This window comes from Musca domestica, unplaced genomic scaffold, assembly GCF_030504385.1.
Source record: "Musca domestica strain aabys unplaced genomic scaffold, Musca_domestica.polishedcontigs.V.1.1 19, whole genome shotgun sequence".
Taxonomy (NCBI): Eukaryota; Metazoa; Arthropoda; class Insecta; order Diptera; family Muscidae; genus Musca; species Musca domestica.
The window spans coordinates 6,792,023-6,811,860 of record NW_026712245.1 but is presented as its reverse complement, the minus strand read 5'-3'; the positions used below and the strand labels follow the sequence as shown (position 1 = coordinate 6,811,860).

Genomic DNA, 19,838 nt, shown 5'->3' with positions numbered 1-19,838 from the left:
TTCATTCTGTTGATGCGACATGAAAACCAAGCAAATGGTAAATTAGGTTTTTATAAATCGTTCTTGAACCTCCATTAAAAAAGGTAATAAAAAACATATTTAGATGTTTTCCAGATGTTAGGGGTGTTTGCATCTCGATATTGTTAAGGGAATATAACTGCTTTTTCGAATCTTTCCGAAATCATAAGTATTTTAGATAAAGGTGTAAATACATAAAGCGCTTATGTGGCTGGCTTCTTCGGAAATGAATAAAGCAGCGTAGGGCCAAAATCGAACTAAGTCAACCTTAAACTCTTTTGTCGATCTACGAAGAAGCCAGCCGATGACTTAAGCCAGCCAAAAATGCGCTTTATGTATTTCCACCCTAAGGCTTTGTTTGCACTTGGGCTCCGAATAACGTAGGGAATAATGTTGTATTTTTGCTCATCAATGTGAACATTAATGTTTCAACATCAATTGTCCCTATATTATTTGTTAATCCATGGTAGAACATACAGAACTGCCAAACCAATTTTGGAATTGAGCTTTTGAATGAAAAACTATTCAAATTTGTAAAAATTGTTAAAAAATGCTTATCACAACAATCTCTGATTGGTGTCGTGTAGGAAACATTTAAAATTTTTGGACATATCAAATTATCACATCAAATTTTTGACAAACCATTGTATACACAGAAATCCGAGTTGGAAATCTGTTTTTTATTCAGTGAAATTTGACAAGGTAAATTACAGAACATGCAGAGATGGATACGCTTATTTGAAATGATTTAACCCTCTTTATTTTATCATGCCTGTTATTTTGGTTTTCAGCAATATTCATTATTTTTTTATTATTATTATTTCATCGTAAAGCCAAACATGTTCTACCACTTTTGTACATTTTCCGAAAAAGTTGCAAAATGTGCACTTCTCTTCAAACAAAAAATGGCACTCTCTTCTTCAATTTGAATGTTCTCTTTAGTAACTTTAACTTTTATAATTGCACCATGTACAAAAATAATTATTTGTGTCAAATGTCTATGGCACGGTGATTGATAACTTGATATCACTTCGCTTCTTCATTATGTTGTTTGTACAGGGTAATACAAAAAGAAGCCGACAAAACTATCTGCAATATAAAAAAAATTTAAAATATTTTTAAATAATATTTAGTTTTTGATTACAGCTATGAAAAGGAAATAATATATTTTAATATTTCATTTCTTAGAGGTGAAAATATAACTTGAGCAACACTTCCGTTCGATGCAACTTTCACGAAAGCAGGTGTGTTGCTGTAATCATTTCTAGATACCAATCGATCACAAATTCTATTTTTCATTCTGCAGCGTCGTCTTAAACTTGACGATGATGAATTTCCTTTTATTTCAAATTCCTACTAATTTGTTGTTGGACTTTTTACTCCATTCGTAAAAAGTCTGGTGCGTTTATAGATTCTTTTATTTTTAGATGACATGTTGCTGAAGACGAATTATCATTTCTCCTCATGTCAGAAAAAACACAAATGGATGAACTCCCACATTTTTTTAGCTTGTAGATCACATAGAAAATGCACACACAACGGTGTGTATGAGAGAGAGAGGGAGAGCGATTGTGTGTGTGCAAGTATGTCCATCATTGATGCTGCTGCTGGTTGCAAGTTTACTATAACTGAAATGCATTGTTGTTTCCACTGCAAGCAATAAAATCCGGCAAATGCAGATTCTACTTCCCCCATTTGTTTAAAACAAAAGACAAACATCTACTCCTACCACAGCAAAATAATAATAAAAAATCTTTGAGAATCTCACGAAGGGATACACAAATACTATCGAACCATACTCGGCTATAAGCTACAGCTTTGCAAAAGATCTCTTAAATACGAAGAACATTTTGAAAAATATTTCATTCGTATTTGAGTTTTGGTGCCGTTGAGTTGAAACAAGAACATTTCAGTTTTGAATCTTGATAAGAAGAAAAAGACAATATTCTCGCTCGCGAATAGTGAATTGAAAAAAAAGAGATCAAGTAAGATTCAGTTATGTTCATTAGAATAGAAAAAAATATAAAAGAAAATAAATATTTGAAGCCAGTGAAAAAAATAACAATATTTTTAAATAAAGTGACAGAACTTTTATATTTTCCTCAGTTATTTCCTTTTTTGTAAAATAATTTTTGTGAAATTCTTGAAAAAATAATAAAAAGAAGAGAACCGACAACTAGCACAATTTATTAATCTTTGACCTAGTTCGGCTATTCCATAGAAAAACTCACACGACAAATACGCTTTTTTGCAATTATTTACTTATCACCAAGGTATTTCATTAAAATTGAAAATTTCTCTTAATTATGAAGCACACAAATGCCTTCATGTGTTTATAAAAAAAAAAAACTTTTTCAAAACTTGTAAATGAATTGTAAATTTGTAGATAACATTAAAATGTCCAATACTTTAATAACGGAATCACAATTTGCCAAATGTGCTTTCTTCATTCATTCGTTAATGATTTTTCTTATCGACAATGTTTAGAAATTCAAAACCATAAGCAAAAAAATAATAATAATTTTTTTTAAACAATTGAAAGCATTTAGTTTATCGCTATTTATACTAGCACAATTTATTATTACACAATTGTGGAAGCAAAAAGCAATCACTTTTGCAACAACAAAAAAAAAAAAACAGCCGCTAAGAGATTGCGATTCCCAGGAAACTCACAAGCTGTAATTAATAGAAGGAATCAGTCGCATATGTAAATTTTGAAATGTTAGTTGGAAGAAAATAAGAAAATTTAAATATATAGCTAAATAATTAAAACGAATCTGTTGAAACGCAGCAATAGTGTAAAAATTGTTACCAGTTGTACAAAATTACGCCTTTTATCTGACTTGTGTCCATGGTAAAAGAATACAAGTCGATCATCAACACTTGGGAACATTGATATGTCAAAAAAAAGTAGCAAGTAAAAAAGCTGTAAGTTCGTCCGGCCCGATCTTTGAATACACTTCACCATTTGGAACGATTTTTGAAATTTTCAAAAAAAAAATCAGTTAAAAATTCTGTTAAAATCTTCAAAATACCGAATGTAGCCGTTATATTAGGGTCTACAATGGTAATGGCTTTGTTATAACCCTGCAGCACAATACTCAAACCATTACAATAAGGTAGCTAAAACCATCAAAATACCGAATATCGGGGGTGCCGTTATATAGGGGCTATACGTGGACCTGCACAGACAATTTTTGGTCATAGGTACCCATTACGAACTTCAAATACCAAATTTGAAACATTTCCGGTAAATAATGTCCCTTGAATCTCCAAAATACCGAAAAAAGTGAGGTACCATTATATGGGGGCTATACCAAAACGTGGACCTACATCACCCAATTTCAATACGAAAAGTCCTGCAGACATAATACACATTTGAGTAAAATTTTATCAACCTACTTCATTTCGTTCGGAAGCTAGAGTGATTTCCACAGACGGACGGACATCGCTAAATCGATCGATCGAGAATTTTATGCTGATCAATATATCCTTTTTGGAGTCTAAAATGTATGTTTTGAGGTGTTACAAACGGATTGACAAACTTAATATACCATCCCTACTATGATATGATATGACTACAATGCAAATTTTTGATAGCAAAAAATATCAGTCATATGTAAAATGGCAGTTTTGATATACACACGGAAAAACAAATGGATAATAAAAGTGAAGGCACATATGTGAAACCCATGGTAGAATTAGTCATACCACCAGATGATTACAATTTTTTCAATATTATTCATTTGATAATATCTCATTGTCAAAGTTTATATTTAAAAATTCATTGTATAGACGAAAATTAGGGATGGGAACCTGTTTTCTATGTAGTGAAATTTGACAAGGTAGAAAATCTAGAGATGGGAATGCTTATTTAAAATGACTTTACCATCTTAATTTTACCAAGGTAAAACCGCTAAGTTGAGAATATATTAAACCCTTTTTTCATTGGCTGGTTTCTTGTGAAAATAACAATGGAGCGTAGGGCCAAAATCGAAATAAGTCAATCTAAGACTCATTTGTTCTTCTACGAAGAAGCCCGCGGGTGACTTAGGCTGGAAATACATAAAGCGCATATTTGGCTGGCTTAAGTCCTCGGCTGGCTTCTTCGTAAATGAACAAAGGAGACTAGGGCCAAAATCGAACTATGTCAACCTAAAACTCCTTTGTTCATCTACGAAGAAGCCAGCCGATGACTTAAGCCAGCCAAATATGCGCTTTATGTATTTCCAGCCTTAAGCCAGTCAAAAAAGCGTTTTATCGTCTGATAGCAACTTAACAGACAACACCATTGTTAAAATTATATTTTTCGATGCAAATAGGGATCGCTGTGATCGAAAAAGATCATATGAACTTTATTGTATCTACCAAGGTACAATTATATAAAGGTAACCTCATTTCAAATTAGCATTCCCAGCTCTGCATTTTCTGTAATTTACCTTATCAAATTTCAGTGCATAAAAAACAGTTCCATCTCTGATTTTGTGTGTATACAATGGATTTATGAATATAGACAATTGGATGTTGTCAAATGTGTAAATTTGAAAAAAATTCTATACATATGATTACATCACATTACCTTCTTAGTTCTACCATGATATCCACGTACAATATGGAAAATTTGGCATTACATATGTAAAACATTTCGTCTGATAGAGCCTTAAAGTACCTTTAAGGTGTGGGTACATAAACAACTTAGCATCATAGCTAGTCAAATTTTAAAGCGAAACGACTATAGAATTCGAGTGAGGTCCTGGCTTTAGACTAACGAAAGCCACACTATATCAAATATCAATTCCATACCGCATATGTCAAACAATATTCGCTGGATTTATGAATACGATTTATGTGACGTATACGCTATTCAAAAGGAACAACATCTTTATTATTGAACCTTGAAAAATATTAATGAGCATGTTTATTTACACTTCATTGACGTGAAATACAAACAGACATAATATTTTAATATCCATGTAATATATAATAGGATTTTATTATAACAAAAATATAAACAATGAACAAATGTTATAAACAAAAAACAGGTTTTGAGTACATCCGGGTAAAGCATTTTAAAAGAAGATCCAGATGCCATGAAAAATAGATGCATATATGTTAAAATGCTTAAGAATAATGTATTAGAGTGTTTATAAATATGACAGATATATTTTATATGGGAAGACGTGTTTACTGATCACAGGAAATGTGGCAGCAAATGTAATGTTCCCATTCAAGATCTACATTATCATGAGGTTTTTGACGTAAAATGATCAAATAGATCATGATAGTTCAGTTCTCATGATAGATAATGTAGACATAGTCTATCATTTTATTTATGACATAGGCTGATATGAACATGGTATTAAAAAGTAAAGTCAATCAACCGATTCTTAAGCCACACTAGAATACTGCCGTCGTTTTTCCTTATATATTGACATTAATATGCCCAGCTATGATGCCATGCTGTTTATGTACCAACACCTTTATACTTGCGAATTAGTTTTAAGCTTAATATTGAAATAAACCAATAAATCACTAGCATATTTAACTGTTTAATTTAAACAAAGCCTAATGGCGCTCGACTTCAAATGCAATTCCATAACGTATACGTCACGTATTATTTGGCGTGTACGCCATGGTATTTACATTTGAGGTTTGAATGGATTTTGTAGATCTAAACGTACTTTAAGGCTACTTTTCCATTAGAGTTCATTGCAGTTTATAACATTTCCTTCTCATTTCAATTTTATAAGTATAATGTGAATACGTACCTTGTTACTAATAAAGCAATATCTAAAATGATTATTTTAAATAAACATCTCTAAAATTCAAATGTTTATTTATTTCATGCAATCAATATTTATTATTTTAATAAACAATAAAAAATTTATTCCAAAGGCATGTTGGAGAAAACGGATTGAAATTCCACTTTAACAAAGGCATTGCAATCTTTGTTATTTGTTTTCTCTCTCTCTTTTTTTTTTTTTTTTTTGAATGCAAAATAAAGAAAACCATTTCTACAAGCAGCAATGACCACAAATGATGCACTAGTTACACAAATACAAATATATAAATACGTACATATGGCCGATTGTATGGAAATACATTTCTATATAAACAAATAGACATGCACATTCATAAATCTATGTTTGCGCGTATTTAGAATAAATGTTTTTGGCATAACATTTTGCCAAAAACCAGAACGGCTATTAAAAACTATTGATGTAATGTGTGTGTGAACGTTCTTCTGCTCCAGTTTTGTGGTAATCCACAAAATGAGGATATGTCTTTTTTTTTTTTTTTTTTTTTGATTTATTGACGCACACTAAAAATAATAATAAATTGGGGAAAAAAGTCAATTAAATATAGATTTAAGACATCATTCAATTGTTACTTAATTAACGCCAACTATACGTTCTCTTTTCTTCCCAGAGCATATATTGAATTGTGTGCTGCAGCTATAAGATTGGAACAGCATAACGATCATGGGGCGACAAGTAATAAGAATATTGCTATTGACCAGCATTGCAATGACATTTGTGCAACGGGCACCAGCGGAAGTCACGTAAGTTCGATTGCACACTTTGAAAATTTCTTAAAGCCGGTAATTGTTACAGTTGAAGGCGTGAAACCAATATTACATAAATAGAAGGTTTAATACATGATAATCTCATGCTATCATACGAATACATTTTTTCTTTTATGTACCTTCATTGTCAAATTTAAATTTTGTAATTCTTCCTTGAATGTGGGCGTACAGCTGGAAAGAATTTTGCATTTATTTCAGACCAAATATTTTGTTATTTTCACGCCTTTTAGAGGATATAAAAGACAAGGATGGTTATATTCTAAAACAGAAAAATTAAAAAAAAACAATATCGCTCCTTGTTTTCTACAATAATAGTAAAAGATTGTCATCTCTCATTTTTAGTAGAATTTACAAGAAATTGTCAGTTTAAGTTTTCGCTGGTAATTCTGGGCATTTGATCCTTAAAGGCAGACCTAAAATTACACCTTATTCGAGAAAGAATCATCAGCTTGGCGACATTTGTTAAGCTGGGAATACATAAAGCGCTTATTTGACTGGCTTAAGTCATCGACAAAGCAGCCTAGGTCCAAAATCGAACTAGGTCAACCTAAAACTCCTTTGTTCATCTACGAAGAAGCCAGCCAAATATGCTCTTTATGTATTTCCAGCTGAACCCCATGGCAGAAGAATACAGGTAGATGCATCAACGCTTGGGAGCATTGGTATGTAAAAAAAATGTATATGTTTTTTCAAATATAAGTAGATTTTTTATGCTTTCTTATACTACGTCATTCGGAGGCTATTATAATTCGCGTTTTCAACAATTTTTACAAATTTAAATAATTTTTCATTCAACATTTTCAATCCCAAAATTGGTTTGACAGTTCATTGTCCAAGCAGCTGTGTCGACGCGTCTACCTATATATATGGTTAACCCTATGGATTCATCGATGGTGGGAAAGTAAGGTAGCCGCATCGACACAGCCGCTGGGACAATGAAATGTCAAACCGATTTTGAAATTGAAAATTTTAAATGAAACATTTTTCAAATTTGTAGAAATTTAAAAAAGTGGATATCTTAGCAACCTCCCTTTGGCGTCGTATAGAAAACATATACAAATCTATTTATTTTGGAAAAAAAATAAAACTTTTTGACATATAGAATTTCCTAAGCGTTGATGAATCTCTCTGTATTCTTATATCATGCGTTCATCCACACACAAGTTTATTAGACACAGTGAAGTACTGGTTTTTACATATGTAATTTCAAATTTTCCACATGTAGAAGTTGCACATATCGTGTAATACACATGGACGACACACGTACTTTTTCGATCACAGCGAGCCCTATTTTCATCCGAAAATATAATTAAATCATAAGACTTGTTTGTTTGTTGTGTGAAAATAAAATACACACGGATAATAAACCCATGGTACAATTAAGAATTCAAAGTCACTTCAGATAACAATTTCATCTCTGCTTTTTCTGTAATTTACCTTGTCGAGTTTCTCTGAATAAAAAAGAATATTCCCATCTATGTGAAAACAATGGATACATAAATATAAATTTTGGACAATGAGATGTTGTCAAACGAAAAATTTTGATAAATGTTTAAGCACATGATTGCATGACTTTACCTTCTTAATTCTACCGTGGTTAAACCCATTCCGTCTAAAAATGCCCTTAGGAAAATCGACAGTTTACTAAAAAGACAGTTTACACAAATAGCTTTGACATGTGCATTTATAATCCGGTTTTGGTGTATTTTCTTTGTGAGGGTTTATTCAATTAATCATGGTAGAAGAATCCAGCTAGATGCATTAACGCTTGGGAACATAGATATGTCATTTTTTTTTCAAATATAAGTAGAATTTTATAAGTTTTCATATACGACGTCAATAGGAGGTTATTATAATATGCGTTTCTAGAGAATTTTTACAAAAATGAATAATTTTTCATAAAAAAATTTTGACAGCTCATTGTCCCGTCACCTGTGTTGATGCTTCTTGCTTACACTTTTATATTGAAGCACTTGACACAATAATTATCACGCTATTCATCTTTAGTATAATTTTTCTTTGAGTGTACTCTCATTATGTTGCCGGCACTCTAATGGATGCGTCGTGGGCATAGCTAATGGATCTAATGGATAGTCAGTCTTCTTTAAATAAACTTACATTTATGAATGCACTTTATGAAGAACTGAATGAAAAGTGTTTTTGTATTTTTATTGAAGAATTTTTCCATCCAAACATGCAAACACACACACATCGGCAATATCATTATTATGAAGGGTGGCGTTTAGATTTGAAACGCTATTATATTTCGTTACATCATAGCGCCATTTCCGTGCAATGCACCAGCTAGAAAATGCAATAGGGGCATGATCCATCATCATCATCGCCACCATGCCATTGATATATTTATTTACATAATTATTTGTATACATTATTCTTCGTCTTCTTATTACCATATGGAGTCTTAGGAATTTAAAGGGCCTTACGCACATGCCAGCCAGAGATCACGAAAGAGGCGCAGGAATACAGATAGATGGACTGATGAACTAGGCAGGCTGGTAGTCATTCATTCAAGAATAAAACCCATTGCATTGTATAGTCTGTAAACAATTAAAAAACACACACACGCACATCATTCTTCGCCGACGAGGAGGGGGAGTTAATTGCAATAAAACAAATGCATCAAATATAAGTTTTTTTTTATTTTGCTGGTACGGAAATACATAGTTAATGTTTCTTCTATCAATAGTAATACGTTGTCTTCTTCTTTTGATACACATTTATCATTTTCCTGTTCTGTGCCTGCTTTAGTTTAAATAGGGAACACAGAAAGTGTCATGAAGTTGACAAGAATGTTGTTGTTTTTATTTTTAGTATCAACATTTGATGCAGCCATCATGTAAATAAGCAGAAGGTGGACTAAGTAGGGGGAGAGTAAGGGGGATCTTGTTCTTTCATGACCATGTTGATTATGTTCAACAAAGTGTTGACATGTTAATGGTTTTTGTCATTAGGAAACTGTAATAAACATGGACATAAAAGCTTTGGAAGAAATAATAAAAATTATGAATGTTAAATTGTTGATTAATTGCCATGAATGGAAAGAAAATCTTTATTAAAGAAATTTTCCCATTGTTAAGAAGACGAAATAAGGCAAAATATTATTAACTTCCATGGTACAATGAAGAGAAGGTAGGTCAACTTTGAAAAAATTGCAAGTATAGAGGTCTACCTGTTTGGCTTGTAATGTCAGAATTGCTATCAAAACAATAAAAAAGCAAACAACTTGTTGCATTGATTTTGAATAAATAATTTAAAACCGCGAAAACTGAATAAAAGGCCAACATTTCTTTTCAAAATCATGTTCTATATATCTCTTATGGTTTATTTCGCGACAAAAACTGTAGACTTTGTCGATGCATACGTTGCAATAAGCATTTTAAAAACACCCGCATTTGAATATTTTGTGAACAATTTTTTTATTATTGAAAAGAAGACACACACATAAGCAAATGAAGTTGACATATTAAGCCAGAAAAATAAAAAAAAATTGAAATCATATGGTTCATTGTACCTGTTTACTTCCATCTTTTGGAACGAATTTTGATATTTGTTACTTTTCCAGTAAGATTTACACAGTTTATACGGCACTGGATTTAGAAAATCCTTGTGCATTTAAAGTGTCACTTTCATAAGGCATAAGGTTTCGGCTAGCTTCTTCGTAGAGGAACAAAGGAGTTTTAGGTTGACTTAGTTCGATTTTTGCCCTACGCCCCTTTGTTCTTTTCCAAAGAAGCCAGCTGATGACTTAAGCCAGTCAAAAAAGCATGTTATGTATTCTCACCTTTATTGCATTTCAATTAATCTACTTCCTTTTTTGCAGCATGGGAGATATCCGTGGCACACTGCAGTCCCTGATCTATTCATACAATCAATTAGATAATAAACTGGAAAGACATGAACATCGAGAACGTGCCTTGGGTGAATTGCTAAAGAAGGGTGTGATGCAGTTGCAAAAAGGACAAAATAATTTGCAACCATTAAATGGGATATTTTCACGTTTAGATGAAAGAGTTAGCCAAATTGAAACTTTACTAATAGCGGTAGGTTGCACATAATCACAAATTTCTTTATGTATTTAAGTAATTTCCAACACTTTGCAGCAAGAAGAAAAATACAATGTTCAGACGGAAAAAATGAGTGAAGCACTGCAGCGGATATTCAAATGGATGCAAGAAAATGATGAATGCTATAAACGTCCACCGGCCTTACCGGTTGCCGCAACAACGGCACCTAAGCCAATAGAACCTTCCTTAGCCCCTGCCTTTGTTAAGTCCCAAGAAGAGTTCAATAAGAAAACAACAAGCGACATTGAAAAACTCTCCTCGAATGTGGCCAAACTTTTGGATCTGTCACAAAATGTCATGGAACAAACTGAGGTGGTGTTCAAGAGCAGTCCGGCCACACAAGATATGTTATCGAAAATTGAAGATCGTCTTGTCAGCTATAGTGTTGTAACACCAGCCCCACCACCACCGGCACCAATTATTGTCCAGGCTCCCAATAACACAGAATTTGAAAATAAAATTGTCCACATGCTGGAAGGTGTTTACACTGGATTGACAGAACTTAAAGAAATGCCAAAATCTGTTGCCGAGGGACTTACGACGGCCGATAGAGAGTTCTTACAGGCTATGAACAATGAAACGTTGAGTGTTTTGGAAAATATCAAAGCAAATACTTTGGAAGCAAGTGATAAAGGTAAGATGGAATGGGCTGTTAAAATAAAGTAGATGGGATTTTATTTAGGGTTAATGAAAATATGAAGTAAAAACTTTTTTATTGGATCTAAATTACGGTAAAAAGTTCGATGATGGCTTTTTTGACAAAAAATTTGAGAAAAAAATTGTTTATTTCATCATTAAAGTTATTACCACAAATACTCCAGTGTAAACGTAGCATCACAGAAAAAACATATGCTTAAAGAATGTTTACATATACGCAACCCGATGGAATAATCTGCCAATTGTATTGTGTATTCGTGGATTTCATTTGACGTTTACCCAATGGTATTGACAGTTGGAATCCAATGGGATTCGTTTTCGAATATATTGTAAAACAATAACGTCATTTTTAAAAGTTCTATCAGACGGAATGCATATATGTCATATGTCAAACAAATTTTGGAATTGAAAATGTTGAATGAAAAATTATTTAAATTTGTAAAAAATGTTGAAAAACGTGAATTATAATAACCTCCGAATGCCGTCTTATACGAAAACATATAAAAATCTACTTATGTTTTGAAAAAAACATTTAAATTTTTTTGACATATCAATGCTCCCAAGCGTTGATGCATCTACCTGTATTCTTCTGCCATGGGTGCAAGTACATAAAGAGCTTCTTTTAATGGCTGGCTTCTTCGTAAAAGAGCAAAGGAGTTCTAGGTTGTCTTAGTTCGATTTCGGCCAATTATATTTACTTGTACTTGCACCTTAAGAATTTTGCCGTATGGCAGATGTCGATTAAGGCGCTATCAGACGATACATATTTACATATATAATGTAAAATTTTCCCAATGTAGAAGTTAAATGGGCACCATTAAATATCATTAAATTTTCCTAACGATGACTAAAGCCCGCCAAAAAGAGCATTTTTGTATACTTAACTTTTAAGGTGTGGGTACCTATGTAGCTTGAAATCTTCGCATGACATATCATAGAGGGATGCCACAGCCGCACTCGAATCCTGGCGTCCTTTTTTGTTTCTTATAATTTGGCATTAATATGCTAGCCATAATACCAAGCTGTACCCACACCTTTAAATTAGAAATTTTTAAACTTTAATTTAATTAATCATCTGAAAACGCATACTGCAGAAAATGTTTTTCAACAATCCAATTGCGTGTTTGAAAATTTCCCGCGACTTGAGAAAATAAAGAAATAATTGTCAAAATATTTGGTTAGGTAAAAAATTCTAGCATGCTATATTTTTCACAAATTCCATTGTGTTACCTTGCCACTTTATTTAAGTTATGTGGGCATGTGTGAGAACAGCATACTTTTAGGCGCAAAATTTACTATTCCACAGGAAATAATTGTTCCACTTATAAGGTCTCCTTTGGGGTTTTGAAGAGCATATCAATATCATAAAGGAATGGCCCAGTGTGTTAAAATAACTTATTTTCCATTTAGAAAACCTTTAAGGAAATCATGTAATAATATGTCTTTAATCTTTTTCGTTACAGTCATAACAAAGACCGCCGAGAACATACAGCAGGCTCAAGATCACATCGACACCAACATCAATCAAGTACAAACAAAACTACTCAACTCATCGGCCCTGTTGGAACAATTCTACAATGAAATGAATCAAAGCTATACCAAATTCAATGAAGGTCTAGAGATTTTCAATAAATTCAACAACATTCTAATGACCAATTCCGAATATGTATTGGACACCCAACGTAAAGTGGAATTTGGCACAGTGCAAATTATTCAAAAAATCACCGATCATTTGGAAAAGCAGCGTGATGCTATCTTCGAAGCTTTCAAGGAACGTTTCGATAATGTCGACGAACTCATGATCAGCAATCAATTGGAGACAATGCAAAACTTCTCCTCCCTCATTGAATCGGAAATAACGCAAGTGTGGCATCAAATCTCCATAATGCACGAGGAGATCTTGGACACCAAAGATATACTCAAGGCGGTTGATGCTCGAAATGAGGCCTCAGTAAACAGTACCTACAACAGTGTCAATGCCATGGGCGTAAAGGTGGAAGATGTTAAAATTCGTATGCTCGATATGGATTCGAATTTGAATTATCTATTGGGAAAACTATCGATTATTTCACAAGAATTTATTAACATCAAACAGGGATTGGGCGAGTCTTTGGAAGATTTGCGCAAGACATTCGATGCAATACAAGGTAAAATGCCAGAAATAACTGGCATCAACTCGAATTTGGCCAAATATGAAACTGAATTGAAATTGCTCTCAAAGCGTAATATATTAACATAAATTTATGCGAATGCAAACGAATTGAAATTAAAGCCAAATAAATGTAATTAAAAATATACTTATTTTATGTAGTTCGTAAAAGATGATGATGATGATAATTATTAGTTTATAGTTTATCGCCAGCAATATGTACTACTTACTTGCCAAATGCCGCTTTTAAAATATATTTAATTAATGTAAAACTACTACCACTCTAAATGTCATGTCAAAAGTGAAACGGAAATAAAAATAAAAATGATTTTTCATAAAAAAATGCCGTCGTTTGTGTATCTTTTTATAGCCTACACCACATAGTGGTATTATGTCTTTCTGCATTTGTTTGTAACATGGAGAAGGAAACGAGATTAACCCATAGTTATTTTTGAGGATCTTCATAGAATCACTTTCTGAGTCGATGTCAGTCCATCCGTCCGTCTGTCCCTGTATTCTTGTGAACAAAATACAGATCGCATTTATTATCCAATTGAGATAAAATTTTCCAAACAATATTGTTTGGCCCAAGGACGAACCCTATTGAAATTGGTGATAATCGGATCAGATTATGATATAGCTTCCATTTATATCTTCAGCCGATTTCAGGTTAATTGTGCACCAAATGGCCATTTTGAATATCCTGAATTTTGGTACATTCGACCGAATTCAGTCTAGAAGCAACTTCATGAAATTTGGTGAAGATCGGTTCAGACAAAGCTATAGATCCCAGATATATGGGATATATATGTTTCATCCGATTTGGTGTTTAAGTCCCCCACATTCGTAATATGCACCCCACAAGAATGATGTTTGGTATCAGCTATCAGATACAGCCCACAAATGCCTCTGCCAAATTTTATCAAGATTGGTTCAGATTTGGATATAGCTCCCATTTATATTTTCAACCGATTTCGGGTTTATTGTGCTTGATGCATAATATCAGTCCAAATTACCTGAATTTTGGTACATCCGACCGAATTTAGCCTAGAAGCAACTACATCAAATTTAGTGAAAATCGGGAGCTATACAGGGTGAGATAAAAAAAAAACTGCAACAAAGTCAAATGCCATAATTTTTAGATTTTTTTTAAAATTTTTTTGAATGAAAGCAAAAAATGTCGGAAATAGCATCAAGATTTAGAAAAAAAACTTTGGCAAGAATTATGTCCTTATTTTGGCCTATTCCCGGCGAAGCGCGTGCATGAGGTGATCGACACTTTGGTATTTTTTAGTTTTAGTCCAACGGATTGATATCCGGATATTTTGGTGACCATTGTGCGCTGGAAATGAAGCGGATTCTCGTTTTGTAACCATTCTTGGGTACACCCTCTAGAATATTTTGGCGATAATATTCGGCATTTATTCTGAGCCCCATATAACGGTACCTCCCGATTTTGTTATTTTGATGATTTTCGCACATTTTTTTACGGATTTGTCTACAAATTGGTATTTGTTGGTCATAATGGGTTCTAGCTCCAGTGGCGAAACATTGCCCATATGACGGTACCTCCCGATATTCGGTATTTTGATGACTTTTGACACATTTCTTCGCGTCTAAAAATTCGTGTCCTAATGGGTTCTAGCTCCGTTGACGAAACATTGTATGTATAGGTTCACGTTTTTGTATAGCCCTTATAGCGATACCTCCCGATATTCGAGATTTTATTGATTTTTGCCATATTTTCCCACGAATGTGTCTAAAAATTGATATTTGTGGGTCATAATGGGTTCTAATGTTTCCTTTACCCTAAGGTGGAGGGTATTAAAAGTTCGGTCCGGTCGAACTTAATTGTTTTTACTTGTTTCATCTCACCCTGTATATTTTGGGTTTTTGTAGTGCATGTTTTTTTGTGAGTGTGAGTGACGAACACAATTGTTTTTGTAACGAAAAAATACAAACAAAAAATGTCAGAAAGAAACGATAGGGGTAGGACCTTTGAACAGAATTTGGCCCCTTGTTACAGAACCACACCAAATTGTATGCGTATGATAGAGAATTAACATATGAACTATTTTAATACATCAAGATTTTGCTGGCGCACCTTGCTGGTCCATATTCTTCAAATGTTGTCTCGACTATTTTTAATTTTATTTTATAATTTTTGATAAATTTTGAATTTATTGGGGTTGCCACAACCAGCACAACTCCTAATGGAATTAAATAAAAAATTCAAAAAATAATGGTTATGGAAGCACTGTCATATCAAAGCTTTTCGAGAATGAACGAGAGCTTTCAAAATATTTATAAATACCCAAATTAAAACGAATACGTTTGAACACAAACGATTCGAGTGAAAGCAACTTTTTTTTACAAAACTAGACTTTTAATGGTGTTTTAATAAAATTGGTTTACAAAAACGTTCTAAACAAAAAGGCTTTTTAATTTCTTTCAAACTCAAGTGTATATATTTTGTCTTATTAAACAGTTTCTTCTTTTTTATTATTATTACATATGTACATAAGTATAACTTAATTCAACTCTTGTTTGTTTTTAAATGGTAGAGTATATCGCACATAATTCCATTTTTTCTTTTTCTTTTCGTTTGGATGAACTTAAGTAATAACGCATGTTTTTTCTCTAACACAACATTGCTTACATCATTGTTTCTTGTTAATTTTCAATTACATTACATTTGGCTAGAAATGTTTTTAATTTCATTAAAAAAAAACACCTTCATCTTAACAAAAGTTATCAACTAACATTAACTCACAAATGCCGACTTATAATATAAATATATAAACGAAAATGTAATAGAACCAAAACAATAAAATGATTACTGTAAATATATAAATTAAACTGTGTTGTGTTTCAAATGTGTTGTATAAATTACAATAGTATTACAAACATACATTGCCTCAATAAGCAGAATATGACTAAACTTTAAAACACATTGTTTGTTTTATAAATAATATTAGACTCCAACTTAAATCTAACAATGTCTCTACATTAGGAAACTATTTACCCCATCTTTGTTCGCAACGTGAATATTTATAAAGTATTGTGGCAAAGGATTCAGCATCAAAATATTTTCCCCTAGGATAACGTTGAAATTCTGTGAACCTGGTGTGCCACGGCAATGTTCCATAGGTACATAGCGTTTCACTAAATACTATACTTAATTCAGGCTCACTTACAGCCTGCAAATGGTGTTGAAGGTCTGTGTCTATGCGTTTGGTGAGCTGAGGTCTTTGTTGCAGCAGTTGTTGAATTTCGCTGGTGTGTCTTTCACGGAATAAATTACGGCATACATCTGCTATCAGGGAATGGTTGTCTTTAGGTTGGATTTGATAGATCTGTAAAAATAGAAGAAAATTAAAAACATTTTTCAAAATATATATAATTTATTATTTGAAAATCTTTTACAATATAAAAAAGTTTTTATTTTGTTTATTATTCTTTGTTATGATACATATCTTTAGATGCCAAAGTTGTTTACCAGCCAACAGGTTTTGGTAAAATTATTCACCAAAAAAAAGAACCTGATAACAATTATTCCAACAAAAGAAATCAATTGCTGGTAACAACAAACTTGTGTTCAAGTACACGCCGTTTAAAGGTTGCCTTTTCTTTTAAAATCTAAATTAAAATCGCTGATAAACACAAAAACAACAACAAATACTTGTTGTTTAGAACGGAACTGGATTTAATTATTAAACTTTGCGCACCAATAAATACAAATCAGTGTAGATAAAGAAATGCAATTTTTAGAACTTGTTTAAATGGCTTGATTTCTGAATTTTTCCAAAGAAATTATTCACTTGAAGTTATGAAATATAATTTTGACTCACCATTAATGATGAACAACTTTCATTTGTGGAACCGTTTGTTGTTGCTATATGACCATTGGTAGTAGTCGCCTTGGAACATCCATTTGACAACGGGGTGGGAACACAGCCATTCGAACGGTTAACACCATTTGATAATTCACTTTTAGCACTATACCACAAAGCTCGATGATCATCCAGATTTTTACTTTTCCAGCCACTTGGACACTTCACCTTACACAAATCTATGACTCTCGTATTGCTTTCAGCCTTTTGCCCCAATAAACGGGTATCATAAAAACTAACACATTCTATATTCATATAGAGAGCATAGGTAAACAGACGCGACAACAGCTCCTCATTTACCTCGCCATGGATTTCAGGTCCAATTATTAGATTTAAATGTTTTGGAATTTTACTCAGCTGCCGTTTACAGTGTATTAAGAAATCATGCTCCTTTTGTTGTCGTTTTGTTTGCGTTTGACACAGATCATATGACCATAAAGCAAACGCAATTATTCGTAAGCGCACCCACAAACAAACTTCATAGAGAGAAAATAGAAAGTGCAGTATTTGCCACAGGCATCGACAAATTCGCTTCACCAAAATTTCCATTATAAATATATTTTTGATGCGTTCACGTTTAACGGGGGGAATGACGACGACGACGACTCTAATAACAAATTACATGTTCCATGCAGGTTTTCTTATCTTGGGACCGTGTCTCGGCGCTTATCTTTTCCCCTCGAACTTGGTTTGTCTGTTAACCTAATTGATGAGAAAGTTATGAATTATTTTCGAAGCCACTTGCAACTGGTACTGCCTTACCTCAATGGAAATTCTCTAATACATTTAATTAGACAATTTCTATGACGAAATTTTAATCATGGTTTTTAATTTTTACAAAAATCATTCTACTTGGCCGGTGAAGAGATATGGACAACAAGTACTGACAGCTGAGAACACGTCAGTTTTTGACAACCACTACCATAGTACAAGAATACAGGTAGATGCATCGGCAATTGTTCTGTTATTATATTAAAAATTTTTGCTCTATTCCCAAACTGTAATTTTGCTGTATGGAGTCAAAAAATCACAAAACTAGTAGATTCTTGTAGGTTCTGGCGCAAGGCATATATAAATTCATGTTGAAATTATTATAATGAGTTTTCAAAGAATGTTTTACACTTTATAATGTCGAAAGACATTTTTTTACTTTTCATTGTGACTTCCAGTATTGCTGTACCTTGTAATAGCTATTCGATTATCGTGATTTACAAACAGAAATCGAATATATCGTTGAACAATCGATTAATAATGCCATGTTCTTACGATCAAAGTGAACATACTTGTCTTGGTCCTAATTTAAATTAGTCATTTTCTGCGGCTGAAATCCTCTGTTTGTAGGACAAAGAGAGGTAAGGGGAAGGGAAATGGAAACACGTACTGGCAGTAAACTCGCCTAGTATAAACCAGGACTTGTTTTATACCAAAATTGTATTTTACCACCTCATAAATTTTGGGACGAACGTGTTCCCTACTGCTATTTTTCAAAAATAGTTAATGCTAACAATTTTTGACTTTAAAAACAAATACACAATAAATTCGAATCGAATTCGAGTCACGATTAAAGTTTTGATCTGTTTTACCCTTTATGTGCAGTGAAAACATTAATTGTGAAAAAAATAAAAATTACCAAAGCCAATTGTAGCATATTTAAAAGTCTGTTTGACAATACAAGACTCCAGCACAGAGTTGCATTTTTCTAGTTTCTTTGAAGTTGAACAACCTATCTTTCTAAGCCATTTAAAGTTGTATCTAAACACACAATATATGTATACATAAAACTCTTTTTTGACTGGCTTAAGCCATCGGCTGGCTTCTTCGGAAAAGATCAAAGGAGCGCAGGGCTAAAAGCAAACTAAGTCAAATTAAAACTCTTTTCTTCTTTTAAGAAGAATACAGCCTATACTCTAATTTTTAAGGCTAAACAAAGCTTCGATTATGAATTCGTCATGGAAATACACTGTTTGATTTTTTGGCTAAAAGAAACGTGAGAATACAACTCTGCTGTCAGCAACAGGTTCAATTTATTTGATTAGTTTTAGCCTTTATGAATTTTTATACTAAAAACACTCATCTGTGGTTGCATTAGTGTGACTTGGCAACCCATGTGGATGAATCAGCCAGCAACTCGATAACGATTTAAACTGGTTTACTTATCGATAAGTCTGAAGTCGACTTGTACATCCCTAATCAGCATATTTTCTCAGTTGCATTTTTTTCTATCATCGATCCACAAGAATATAGAAAAGTGTTGTTTTTGATACGTATTAAATTAAATTGGAAAGACCGGTGAGTTATTTTGATTTCTTTTAATTATATTACAACAAAATATTAACCGAATACTGAAGAATGGTGCAGTGAAAAAGATTGAAGATGGATTTAAATGAAATCTGAAAATAGATTGGAAGCAAATAGAAACGAAAAGCCGGCTATATTGATGTGTGTTGTAT

General features: G+C 32.8%; 2 protein-coding genes across 3 annotated transcripts; one reads left to right on the top strand and one right to left on the bottom strand.

The window, feature by feature from the left end:
• The first annotated feature begins 1,846 nt into the window (after positions 1 to 1,846).
• LOC101898564 (putative leucine-rich repeat-containing protein DDB_G0290503) lies at positions 1,847 to 13,839 on the top strand. Of its 2 annotated transcripts, none has more exons than XM_059121199.1 (5): positions 1,847 to 2,003; positions 6,448 to 6,580; positions 10,446 to 10,665; positions 10,726 to 11,323; positions 12,810 to 13,839. In XM_059121199.1, the coding sequence occupies exons 2-5, from the start codon at positions 6,501 to 6,503 to the stop codon at positions 13,583 to 13,585; spliced, it is 1,674 nt and encodes a 557-aa protein (XP_058977182.1). In that variant the 5' UTR covers positions 1,847 to 2,003; positions 6,448 to 6,500; the 3' UTR covers positions 13,586 to 13,839. The 2 variants fall into 2 exon arrangements, with proteins under 2 accessions (XP_058977182.1, XP_058977183.1); XM_059121200.1 differs by lacking the exon at positions 1,847 to 2,003 and adding an exon at positions 3,114 to 3,137.
• A 2,100-nt stretch (positions 13,840 to 15,939) lies between these two features.
• LOC101897427 (dehydrodolichyl diphosphate synthase complex subunit nus1) lies at positions 15,940 to 18,308 on the bottom strand. The gene is made up of 3 exons (XM_005189221.4): positions 18,151 to 18,308; positions 17,347 to 18,090; positions 15,940 to 16,851 (listed from the first exon to the last, which is right to left on the bottom strand). Exons 2-3 carry the CDS (start codon positions 17,935 to 17,937, stop codon positions 16,513 to 16,515), a joined length of 930 nt encoding a protein of 309 aa, XP_005189278.2. The 5' UTR covers positions 17,938 to 18,090; positions 18,151 to 18,308; the 3' UTR covers positions 15,940 to 16,512.
• Positions 18,309 to 19,838: the final 1,530 nt, after the last annotated feature.

Coding starts and splice junctions, on each gene's coding strand:
- LOC101898564 (XM_059121199.1), top strand. CDS start 6,501: ATGGGGCGACAAGTAATAAGAATATTGCTATTGACCAGCATTGCAATG. Junction 6,581..10,445: donor CGGGCACCAGCGGAAGTCAC/GTAAGTTCGATT, acceptor CCTTTTTTGCAG/CATGGGAGATATCCGTGGCA. Junction 11,324..12,809: donor TTTGGAAGCAAGTGATAAAG/GTAAGATGGAAT, acceptor TTTTCGTTACAG/TCATAACAAAGACCGCCGAG.
- LOC101897427 (XM_005189221.4), bottom strand. CDS start 17,937: ATGGAAATTTTGGTGAAGCGAATTTGTCGATGCCTGTGGCAAATACTG. Junction 16,852..17,346: donor AAAGTTGTTCATCATTAATG/GTGAGTCAAAAT, acceptor CTATTTTTACAG/ATCTATCAAATCCAACCTAA.